This window comes from Meles meles, chromosome 20 (assembly GCF_922984935.1).
Source record: "Meles meles chromosome 20, mMelMel3.1 paternal haplotype, whole genome shotgun sequence".
Lineage (NCBI taxonomy): Eukaryota > Metazoa > Chordata > Mammalia > Carnivora > Mustelidae > Meles > Meles meles.
In genome coordinates this window covers 1,703,321-1,715,423 of record NC_060085.1, presented here as the reverse complement: position 1 = coordinate 1,715,423, position 12,103 = coordinate 1,703,321, and the positions used below count along the sequence as shown (strand labels likewise).

General features: G+C 62.9%; 1 protein-coding gene across 3 annotated transcripts; it reads left to right on the top strand.

Annotated features, from left to right (window-relative positions):
• The first annotated feature begins 3,573 nt into the window (after nt 1-3,573).
• Nucleotides 3,574-11,744, top strand: SLC39A3 (solute carrier family 39 member 3). Of its 3 annotated transcripts, none has more exons than XM_045990455.1 (3): nt 3,574-3,677; nt 4,865-5,196; nt 7,915-11,744. In XM_045990455.1, the coding sequence occupies exons 2-3, from the start codon at nt 4,987-4,989 to the stop codon at nt 8,647-8,649; spliced, it is 945 nt and encodes a 314-aa protein (XP_045846411.1). In that variant the 5' UTR covers nt 3,574-3,677; nt 4,865-4,986; the 3' UTR covers nt 8,650-11,744. The 3 variants fall into 3 exon arrangements, with proteins under 3 accessions (XP_045846411.1, XP_045846412.1, XP_045846410.1); XM_045990456.1 differs by lacking the exon at nt 3,574-3,677 and adding an exon at nt 3,698-3,865; XM_045990454.1 differs by lacking the exon at nt 3,574-3,677 and adding an exon at nt 3,934-4,260.
• The last annotated feature ends 359 nt before the right edge of the window (nt 11,745-12,103 follow it).

The window sequence follows — 12,103 nt, the reverse complement described above, 5'->3', positions numbered from 1 at the left end:
TTTAAAAAAAAAAAAAAGATTTTATTTATTTATTTGACAGAGACACAGCGAGAGGGGGAACACAAGCAGGGGGAGCAGGAGAGGGAGAGCAGGGTGAGCAGGGAGCCCGATGTGGGGCTCGATCCCAGGACTCTGGGACCATGACAAGCGCCAAAGGCAGACGCCCGACGACTGAGCCCCCAGGCGCCCCCGTTTCTTGTGTCTTAAGCCCATTCATAGTGTCCTCCACTAGAGGGTATTTCGAACTGCATTTTGACGATGCAGTCGGGTGTGTCAATTTTTTCCCTACGGTGCCCTGAAGATACCTGCTCGTACACAGGTCCTAGAGCCCAGGAAGTTTTCAGAAATGCATGCTTCTCCGAGCAGTCTCATGCTCTAGATAACTAGGAACCGATACTGCGCATCACGAATTCTTCTGTAGGAAGGCGTCACCCTGTGGGCATTTACCAGGTGTGCACTTACTATAAACCATCTTTTGTTGTTGTTGTGAATTATGGAAGCCAGGAAAAGACTCACTAGAATAACAAGTACTATAATACTATATATATATATAACATGATAACAAATACTATAATAACAAAGTGTCTAATAAGAACGAAGAGGCACCCCATATTGTGTGCCTACGATGAGGAAGGCAGAAATCAGCACTAAACATTAAGAACTCACAGACATGCCACACTTAACCTCTGCAAAGCCCAGCTCGGTCCTCCAGCACCTCCAACACCTGCACTTCCTCCAGTCCCTCCTGTTTTAGCGAACAACGCCAGCATCCACCTAAGTGCTCAAACCGGAGACTAGAGAAGTCACCCGACCCCTCCTACTCCTGCAACCCGCCCGGGCGAACCAACACCACGTCCTCTCAACTCACCCTCCATCCTGGTTCCACCATCTCCCTGCCAGAGCCCTTATCTAAACTAGTGCCTGTCCTCGCCCAGATGACTCTTTTTTTTTTAAAGATTTTATTTATTTATTTGACAGAGAGATCACAAGCAGGCGGAGAGGCAAGCCGAGAGAGGAAGGGAAGCAGGCTCCCTGCTGAGCAGAGAACCCGAGGCGGGACTCGATCCCAGGACTAGATCATGACCTGAGCTGAAGGCAGAGGCTTTAACCCGCTGAGCCACCCAGGCGCCCCTCGCCCAGATGACTCTTAACTGGTCTCCTGCTTCCACTCCTGCTTCCCCACAATTCAGTCTCTACACAGACGTCAGAATCACCGTAAGAGATAAATTGGATCACAAGCTTCACCCGCGTAACCCCCTTCAGCGAATCGCGCTGCATTCACGGTAACACGGAAACTCCTGACCGTGGCCCATGGGACTGTCCTTCATCTCTCCCCTCCCCGCCGCTGGCTAACATTCAGCCAGCCCAGTCTCCAGTGCCTCCAGCGTGCCGGATTCTTTTCCATCATTACGTCAGCTGTGCTCTGCTGCTCCTACTTCTCCCTCGCTTCCTGGCTGAGCTCACACACGAAACTCTCTCTTCCTCTTCAGAGCACTTCGTACAGTCTTTGTCCTCAGCCGCAGGGTCTCTCAAAATGTACCACCAAGGTGTCCACTGGGCAGCAGCCATCTGAAGGCATGCCCGGGACGCGACCCCCTTCCAAGACCGCTCATGCTGTCGTCGGCAGGATTCCACTCCTCAAATGGTCTCGGACGGGAGGTCTTAGTCCCTTGCTGACTACTGGCTGGAGGTCATCCTCAGTTCCTTAGCGTGTGGGCCCTCTCCAACATCTCAGCTTCCTTCTTCAAGGCAGGCAGGAGAGGTAGTAGGAAGACAGAAGTCAGTCTTTTGTTTGTTTTTGACTCCATTACTAATTTTTTTAAAAATTGTTGTGAGATATACATAAAGTTAAACTTACCATTTTAACAACTTTAAGCGCATGGCTCAGCGGCGTGAAGCACACTCACCCCGTCCTGCAGCCACCCACCCTCTGTTTCCGGCACTTTCCATCTCCCCCCACACGGGGACTCTGTCCCCACGAAGCATGGATTCCCCATCCCCACCCCAGACTCGGCTCCCACCCTCTCCTCTCTGTCCGTGTGGATGGGACTCCTCTGGGGCCCTCCTGGGAGTGGGGTCCTGCGGGACGGGTCCTTCGGGACAGGTCCTTCTGGGTCTGGCCGCTCTCGCTGAGCCCCGTTCATTCACATCACAGTATTCCCTACTTCATTCTTCGCAGCTCTCTCCACGACTGGGCCATAGTAGGCTGTCAATAAGATTTTAGTTAACAAATGAATACATTGTTTTCATAACTCTGCTTTTACAGGGCACGGAACAATTTTTTTTTTTAAAGATTTTATCTATCCATTTGAGAGAGAGTGCGCTCATGAGCAGGAGGGAGAGGCAGAGGTAGAGGGAGGAGGAGGAGGAGGAGACTCCCCACTAAGCAGGGAGCCTGATGTGTAACTCAGTCCGAGGACCCGGGATCATGACCTGAGCCGAAGGGAGACCCTTAACTGACTGAGTCACCCAGGTACCACTAGCTTTTTTTTTTTTTTTAAGATTTTATTTATTTATTTGACAGACAGAGATCACAAGCAGGCAGAGAGGCAGGCAGAGAGAGAGAGAGAAGGAAGCAGGCTCCCCGCTGAGCAGAGAGCCCGATGCGGGGCTCGATCCCAGGACCCTGGGATCATGACCTGAGCCGAAGGCAGAGGCTTAACCCACTGAGCCACCCAGGCGCCCCATCTTTTTAGGTACCTTCTCTTGTCTAGAAAGCATCAACGGTGTTCAGTCTTCATCCTACTTGGCGCGTTGGCCGCATTCACACAGGTACCAGATGGTGCGTGCAACACGGCCGATCTGTCACATCTCTGATCAAAACTCTGCGATTGCTCCTCATTTCCCTCCAAAGCCTTTTGCCACCTACCTCCTCTTATCTCCAGCCGCACTTCCCCGGGTCCCTGCGCTTTGGCCGCAGGGACACGCTTGCACACTCCTGCCCGGCCCCGGCGCTCAGTCCCTTCCATGCGGAAGGTCGCGCCTGCAGGTGCTCGCCCTCCTCTGCCTCCGCGAGGCCTGCGGGAGCACTCCGGACAGCAGCCCACACGCAGCAGCTCCCATAGCCCTGTGGGTCCCGCGATCCCCGAGCCCGCGCGCCGCACCCCGCCTGGGTGTCCTCTCGGGCGGCTGGTCCGGAAGGGCGGAAAGGGAGCTCTTCATTGGCTCGCACAGGAGCGACACACCGTAGGCAGGGGTGCTGAGAGAGGAATCTGCGACTTAAGCTGACGGGGACGGCATCGGCGTCGCGGACGCCCTGGAGGGACCGTCTCCCCGGAACGGTCTCCCGACGCCGGCCAAGCCTCCCTGCGAACGGCATTCAGCACCAGGCGCCCCTGGACAGCTCTGGAGGCCAAGTGCTCTCGGAACCTTTCCTCCACGGTCTGAGCTTCCCACCGGAGCCACCTGCTGGCCGTACCTACCGCTCAGCAAGAGGAAACTACTTTCCCGTGCCGGTAGGAGAGGTGGGGGTCTCAGGATGAGTGACGGCCACAGCAGCCAATGGAGCGGCGTGCTAGGCCCGGGTCGCTCGGGGTAGCCAATGGACAGGGGCGTGGGCGGGGCGTGGGCAGCCGCGCGCGGAGCCGGGGCTGGACGGGACCGCGGCGGTGGGGTCGAGACCGCGCGGCGGTTGAGCGGCGCAGGCAGGCGGGCGGGCGGGCGAGGGCCCGGCGGAGGTGCGTGCGGGCGGGGCCCGGGGCGGGGCGGTTGGTCTGGCCGGCTCGGCCGCCCGTTAGCCGAGGCCCGGCGCTGGCCCCCGGCCCCCGGCTCGGGCTGTGCTGATCGGCCTCCGGGCCCCGGGCCGAGCGCGAGGCTCGGGCGGTCCGCGGGCGTCGCGTGCAGCGGTGCGCACCGGAGGCGCCCGGTAGGTGCCGGGCTTCGGGGCACCGGCGGGTGTTCGCGGCGGCCAGCGGCGCGCCGGGCCGGGGCAGGACAGACGCCCGTGCCCCGCGGACCTCGCGGCCTCGAGCGCGGCGCTCGCCCGCGCAGGGGCGCCGAGTTCCAGGCTCTCCCGGCGCGCGGAGCCCGGGCCGGGCCGGGGCCGGGAGGCGCCGGCTTGGGGACCCGAAGACCTCGGCGGTGGGGCCTGGGCAGCGAGAGCGAGGTCCGGGGACACGACGGAGGAGCAGCCCGGGGCCCTCGCGCAGAGGAGCGGTTTCCAGGGTGAAATCCGCCCCACCGGGGCTCCTTGAGGGGCACGTGCTTCAGCTCACCTGTGGGCGTGCGGTGCCCCTGGGCCTCTTCTGCACAGGCCGCGTGGTGGGTACAAGGCCTGCGGTTTAGGGCAGGGGTCGGGAGGCCCTTCCAAGGGGTCCTGGAGGCAGTGACCCTACAAGACCAGACCTCCTCAGGAGGTGGGGGGAAGGACGTATTCCAAGCCACGAAAACAACCTGTGCAAAGGCCCTGAGGCAGGAAGGGGCTGGGCCTACTCCAGGACCACAGAGGCCCGCGGGGTGGGGCGGAGCAGAGGCTGGCGGTGCAGAGCCTTCTGCACGGGCCGTGGAAGGGCAGTGGGAAACCGGTGGAGCAGCACCGCACAGTAGAACATTCCGCAACGGAAGGGCTCTCTGTCCGTGCCAGCCGCTGCGGTCCTCCTACACCTGTGTGGCCGCTGAGCCCTTGAACTGTGACCGAGGAGCTGAATTTTGCCTTTAATGTAATTGTAATGAATTTAAGCAGACACGCAGGACTCGTGACTGCGTACTGGACAGCACGGCTGCGGGGAATGTTCCGCAGGAGGCGCGAGGTGGGCCAGGCTGGAACGAGTGAAGCGTAGGGGCGCGGGGGGGGCGGTGATGGGCTTGGTCGCTAGAGCTGCTCGGGTAATCCAACGGCTGACCTGGTTGCCCTTGGCGTTCACAGTGGCTGGACGGAGGCATGAGCCCGCGGCTACGTGGTGGGGCCCGGTAGCACGCCGTGGGACGGGAGTGTGCGCCCACACATGGTGGGGCCCCGCAGTGACCGGAGCAGCCCGGGCCGCCACCATGATGAAGCTGCTGGTGGCCAAAATCCTCTGCATGGTGGGCGTGTTCTTCTTCATGCTGCTGGGCTCCCTGCTCCCCGTGAAGATCATCGAGACGGATTTTGAGAAGGCCCATCGCTCCAAAAAGATCCTCTCACTCTGCAACACCTTTGGAGGTGGGGTCTTTCTGGCCACGTGCTTCAACGCTCTCCTGCCGGCCGTGAGGGAGAAGGTAAGGGCTCCCTGGGGGCCACCGCAGTCCGTGGCACCTTATGACCCAGGGTTTCTGATGCGTTTTCAATGATGCCACCGAGCTTGGTGATAGCCGTGACCATGCAGGAGTGACCGGAAATGGATTTGCCGTGTGACCGTGAGTCAGTTGCTCCCCTTCTCTGGGCCTTCCCTGGCAGACAAGGGGCCGGAGTGAGACCTGGGCATCCCAGCTGGAGGGCTTCCACCTTGCCCTGTAGCCGCCAGTCCGGCCTCTCCTCCGGCAGCTGCTGTGGCTTCACCAGCAATAACAGATTTCGCAGCTTAACGTGGCACGTGTTAGTTACGCTGCAGTGTCTCTGGGTCGGGGCTGGACACGGCTTCGCTGGGCCCCCTGCTCCAGGCCCTCATCAGGCGGCATGCCAGGTCTCCAGGGGCGGTGGTTGCATCTCAGGGTTTGCCGGGGACGGATCAGTGTCCACGCTCACGTGCTGGTGGGCAAATTCAGTTCCTTCCCGGTTGTCAGACGAGGGCCTTGTTTCTCCGTGGCCGAGGGCTGCCCTCAGCCCCGCAACCTAGCCACTTGCTTCGTCAGCAAGTGCCTGTGTTTCCGTTGTTTCCGGCCACCCACCTGGCGTTCCTTCGTGACCCAGCGTGGGAGCTCACGCAGTCAGCATCCCTGGGGGTGAGATCCCACAGCCCTCCCTCAGGCCGTCTGCACCCCCAGGGCCATGTCCAGCCCTCCCACCCCCAACCCACCTTTGCTGCGTCCTCGCGCCGTCACCCGTCGTCACGCTCCTGCCTCAGGCCGGGCCTGCTGCGATGGCCTTGCTCCTCCCCAGCCCCTCCAGTGCGTGTGGCCTCCCAGGCTCCTCCCCAGCCCCTCCAGTGCGTGTGGCCTCCCAGGCTCCTCCCCAGCCCCTCCAGTGCGTGTGGCCTCCCAGGCTCCTCCCCAGCCCCTCCAGTGCGTGTGGCCTCCCAGGCTCCTCCCCAGCCCCTCCAGTGCGTGTGGCCTCCCAGGCTCCTCCCCAGCCCCTCCAGGCTGCACCACTGCTCACACCTGAACCTGGACGAGTCCGCTCCCTCCCCCGGCCCCCAGCCAGGCTCAGCCTGCAGCTGCTGGCTTGGTCACCCCACAGATGGCAGCATCAAAAGCTGTGGCCTCTGTGTGTCTGCCTTGTCTCTCCCGATCTGGGGATCTGATCTTTGTTCCTCCGGGGGCGGGGGCCGTTAGTGTTTCTCACGGGCTGGGGTTTCCCAGGTGGAGCACGGGCAGGCCTCCCGGAGATGCTGAGCAGATGAAGGGGTCTATCTGCGGCCGGGGTTCCCGTGCGGGGGTGACTCTGGGCCCCGAGACCCAGGACCCAAAGTGTGAGCATCATCCAGTGTGAGTGAGCCAGAGGAGGAGCGGTCCAGACAGCTGACGGCCGTCCTGCAGCCCCGGGGGTATGCACGCCTCGTTAGCAGTGCAGGGAGAGTGAGCCCAGCCCAGAGGAGCCCACCTGCCACCTTGCCGGACGGCACCCAGCGCCACGCCGTACCGAGCGGCAGCCCCTCGCCTTGCCTGTCTGGTTGAGCTTCAGTGAAGTAAATGAGACACGAGTCCACGTGCCGGTCCTTGGCCACGCGGCCGTGTGTAAGGTCCCCCTGGGCCGCATGTGGCCGGGGTCTTCGGTGTCAGACTGCGCTTCTGGACAGCGCTGCCGGCAGGATCCCCCGGCTGGGGCCTGCGTGGAGTCGTATTCACGCAGGAAGACCTTGGAAGCCGCCGCCCACCGTCCTGTGGCAGCAGACCCCACACAGGCCTCAGGGCTGCAGAGGCTGGGCGATGGTACAGTGAGGCAGAGTCTGTCCTGCGCCATCTCCCTGCTTCTGGAGGGTTCTTGGCAATCCTTGGCGTCCCTTGACTTACAGGTACATGACCCCAGACTCTGCCTCTGGGTCACCTGCCCGTCTCCCGAGTGTCTCTCTGTGTCCCCTCCTTTTTGTCTCATAAGGACACCGTTACTGGGGTAAGATCCCATCTTAAGTCAGGATGGTCTGTCTCGTCTCCAGAACTTTAGCTTAGGTAGGACTTCCCCGGGGGCTGCCGCAGCAAAACCCCTCAGACGTTTGCCGTCTGTCCCTGTGGAGGCCACAGGTCCGAGAGGAAGATGCTGGCAGGCCTGGGTCCCTCTGAGGCCTGTCTCCTTGCCACCTCTTCACGTGCTGCTCCCTGCGAGGACTCCCGTCCTAGTGGCCGCCGCCCACCCTAGCAGCCGCAGACCACTGACTCGCCTCTTCAAGGACCCTTCCTCTAAGGAGGGTCGGTTTTGAAATTCCAGCTGTTCAGACGCTGGAATATAGGAGTGTTTGGTGGGGGACATGGTTCAGCCCATCACACCTTCATTACACCTGCAGAGACCTTTCTTCCAAGTCAGGTCACGTTCTGAGCTTCCGAGTGGGCGTGACTTTAGGGACCACAGTTCAGCCCGCTACAGCTTGATTCATAATATTTGGCTGATTTAACCCTCAAGTGCCCTCTGTAACGGAGTTTTTGGTGTTTTTTCCCCGAACCCCGCAAGGGTGAGCCCACCTTCTCCTATTTTTTTAGCTTCTTGTGTGAAGGGGACATTTCTGTGCTTTGCTAAGTGAACAGCGATAGCTCCCACACCCTGTTGCGTTGGCGGCCAGACGCCAGGCCGCCCGCTCTGAAGCCCTCTCTCCCTCCCTCTCCCCTCTTGCGCATCTTCCGCTCCAGCTGCAGAAAGTTCTGAGTCTCGGGCACATCAGCACTGACTACCCGCTGGCCGAGACCATCGTGATGCTGGGCTTCTTCATGACCGTCTTCCTGGAGCAGCTCATCTTGACCTTCCGCAAGGAGAAGCCATCCTTCATCGACCTGGAGACCTTCAACGCCGGCTCAGACGCCGGCAGTGACTCGGAGTACGAGAGCCCCTTCATGGGGGGCGCGCGGGGCCACGCGCTCTACGCGGAGCCCCACCCCCACGCGCACGGGCTGAGCGTCCAGGAGCTGTCGCGCTCCAGCCCGCTGCGGCTCCTGAGCCTGGTGTTCGCGCTGTCCGCGCACTCCATCTTCGAGGGCCTGGCCCTGGGCCTGCAGGAGGACGGAGAGAAGGTGGTGAGCCTGTTCGTGGGGGTGGCCATCCACGAGACGCTGGTGGCCGTGGCCCTGGGCATCAGCATGGCCAGGAGCGCCATGGCCCTGAGGGACGCGGCCAAGCTGGCCGTCACCGTCAGCGCCATGATCCCCCTGGGCATCGGCATCGGCCTGGGCATCGAGAGTGCCCAGGGGGTGCCCAGCAGCGTGGCCTCGGTGCTGCTGCAGGGTCTGGCGGGCGGGACGTTCCTCTTTGTCACCTTCTTCGAGATCCTGGCAAAGGAGCTGGAGGAGAAGAGCGACCGCCTGCTCAAAGTCCTCTTCCTGGTGCTGGGCTATGCCGTCCTGGCCGGCATGGTCTTCCTCAAGTGGTGAACGGCCCGTCGCCCGCCCGCCGGACACAGGCACCCCTCGCTCCCCTCCCCCCAAGCGGGGGAGCGCAGGCCCCCGGCGGCCACCTGTGCCCCGAGGGGCCGCGCCCTGGATCCGACACCCTCAGCCTGGGGCAGAGCGACTACTTTTAAAAATACTTCTCTTAAAATTATCTCACAAAGCTGTGTGGCTTTGTGTCGTGCCTGTCATGCTCTGGCATCGAGATCCGAGGACCGTCGCAGGAGGCGGGGCCGCGCAGCCGGCTGGGCTTGGGCTGGGACCTGCCCCCCACCCCCCTCTTGCCTGTGGACAGAACAGGACCCTGGCTGCTCCGGGCCACCGAGCCCATCCGGAGGCTGGAGGCTCCTGGCCTCCTCTCCTAGCTGACTCTGCCCGGAGCGTCACACGGTAGCTCTGACGCCTGCCACCGAGCCGGCGCCTCCAGGGGACGGTGGCTGCCAGGAACCTCAGCACTTCCCTCTCTGCCCCGCACACTGGGGGACCCGAGAGATGTGCCTGCGGGGGTCCGGGGGCAGCGGGGCCATTGGTTCTCAGCCCGCCGTCCCCAGGGCTGTGGGGCAGGGGCCGCATGCTGTGAATCACCCACCCGTCCTGTCCCATCCCTCCCCCCGCAGACACACTGACGAAGCCAGAAGCTGCCTCAGGGGTGCGGGAGCACCGGGCGCACGTGGCGCGGCCCCAGCCGTGCGCACTGGCTCCCTGGTAACCTGCTCAACTCGCCGTTGCCCCAGCAACCCCTGCTGGCCTCCAGGCACGGGAGGCTGGGCCGAAAGCCTTCCCTGGGGTATTTGCCATCAGGGGCGCTCCAGGGGGAGTGTGGGCTGGTGGCCTGGGCTGGGCTGTGGCAGCCGCAGCCTCTCGAGCTCCATCAGGGACACTCGGCCACGTGGCGGCAGGCACGAGGGCCCGGGTGCACGCGCCTTCCCGGTGCCCTTCTTCTGCCTCACTCCGGGCCTGCAGGGTCCCCCAAGCACAGGCCCCTTCTGATCCGGGCCCTGGGCTTGGTGGGGCCTCTGGTCCCCGACTCCAGCCCTGTGGGCACCCCTGGGGACTGCTGCTGGTGCTCGGCCCCTCCCAGCATAAGCAGCCAACCCCTGCCAGCGCCCCGGCCTTGTCCAGTTCTGTCACAAGAGGCCAGCAGAGCGGGGATGTGTGCCTGAGGGCCTGTCGCTGCAGGCCTGTTGCTGGAAACTTCTGTCTGGCTTGTCCTGGGGACCCATCTCCAAACCCCACATGGCCTGACCCTGTCCCGTGCTGGGAAAGCGACCCGCGTGGGTGTGGGGACATTATCCTTTCCATTGTGTCCTAAAGCCAGTGGCGTCAGCCTGGGCCTGCCCCCGCTTCACTCCACCCAGGAGGTGAAGTTTCCACCCACTCAGCCTCTTCCCCGACTGAGCAGGTCACCGTGGGGCCACCAGGTTGTAAGCCTGCCTTTGTCTGGGCCAGGGTCGTCTCTGCTCCATGGACCGCGGCTCCAAACTCCCTGTTGCTTCCAAAAGCGCACGCAGCACAGGGTCCCTACCCTCCAGCCAGCCGTCAGCAGCCTGGGGACACCCCAGCCTGACCACCTCCTGTTGCCCCCACTGATGTCTCCAAGGCCCTGCCCCCCTCCCGCTGAGCACACTTCCTGACCCGTGGGCACCACACCAGCAAGGAGCCTGGGGCCATAGGAAGACCCGGGGTTCCCTCTGCGGGCCCCTCAGTCAGACGTCACCACCTCAGGTTCTCTCCGTCTGCTGGGCCGTGGCTGCTCCCGGCTGACGTGCTCTCCCTAGGGTCCCAGCGGTTCCAAACTGTTTCCAGGCCCCCGGAGGACGCTGGGACCCCGAGAGGTTTGAGGGGCCGTGTTGTAGAAGACGCAGGCTGCCGCAACAGCTCCCCGGGCCCCTCCTGGCTACCCCTCCTGTCTTGTGTGGCCAGCGGAACAAGGGTCAGCCCCGGGACCTGCTTCCAGAAGCTGCCGCAGTTGGCCAGCCGTGGGGGTGACCGTGTCTTGGTTCTGGTCGGTTTTCCCCACACTGGGTGCAGATCAGGCCATCTCTGCCCTGAGCTAAGAAGAGTGGTTGTTTTGTCCTCCGACTGAAGCCCGGAGGAGCAGCGCCCGCTCCCGAGGTTTCCTGGGCTCTGGTGGCCAAGTCCGGCCTAGACAAGCTCTTCCGAGGCTTTCCCGGGGCTCCATCCCCGCCCCCTCGCCCACCCCCACTATCCTGGACGCAGGAGCCCTGCCACGCGGCAGGAGCAGCTCTCCCGTGGATACGACTGCGGCTGGTCACCAGCTGGCCCCAGACCAGCCCTTGCACAAAACCGGACAGCAGTGACAAAAGGCCGTCCGTGTGCAACCTGCTGACATTAAGGAAATGCCATGTGGCCTGCTGCTGCGGAGGTCCCTGTCTTTTGGGGGTCTTCTCACTCCGCGGTTCCCAGTAGGGGGATCCCCCAGGGCGCTCCAGGCGGTGTCTGAGGACGGCCATGGTGGTCACACTGGGGTGTCCCTGCTCTGATTCACGGGAAGTGACAGTGGGTTTCATGCAGAGGCCGGTTGGCACTGAGATCCTGTGTGCGTGTCGGAGAGAGGAGGGGGCAGACGCCTGCTGATGGATAGTCGGTCGTGCCCAGCACTGCAGCCAGAAGTGAGGGCGCCCGGCGAGCGCTCAAAGCCAAGCCCTCCAGACAACACCGAGCAGCAGCGCGGCCAGCGTGGACGTGGCGGGGTCAAGGCCATCTGCACCCATCCACTCGGCCTAGCTTCTCCCCTCCCCCACCGGGAGGGGTCCTCGGTGGGCAGGAGGAGGGGTGCCTGGGCTGGGGGCACCGAGAGCTCTGCCAGGAGGAGAGGTACCCCGGGACTGTCTCCTGTCATCAGCCAAGGCCACCGGAGCGTCTTCCTCCACCAGGAGGTCACTGGCCCAGGCCTCAGCCCTCCCAGATCTGCTCTGCATGGGGGCTCGGGCACGGGCGACAGCTGGATGGAGTCAGCCACACTCCCCTCCTTGATCTGGAGACAAAGGGGGAAATTACAAGGCGGCACCCAGGCCTCGTGGATTGAATCAACCTTAATAACAGTGTGTCGGGGCTTCTGTTGTCTGCTGTTTGCGTCTCTGGTGCACAAGTTATTAGCGTGGGGCGGGGAGGCGGTGCGCCGGTTCCCCGCCTGTCTGCATCTACGGGCCCCAGCAGTAGGCAGGGGAGGGGATGGTGTCTCCCAGCCCACGGTGGGATCGGACCTGCTCTGGCCGCCAGCTCTGGGCCTTCCAGGAAAAGAGACAGGCTTCCCGCCTGTCCCAGCCTGTGCCCACCCTTCGGGGCAAAGCCAGTGACCAGCCCACTGACCTTCCCGGAGCTGGAGCTCTTCTCTGGGTCATCAGGATGCACTCTGTGCCCCTGCCGCCCTGAAGGCCTCTGCGGCTCCCAGGGCGGGAGCAGCAGGCCTGGCTGG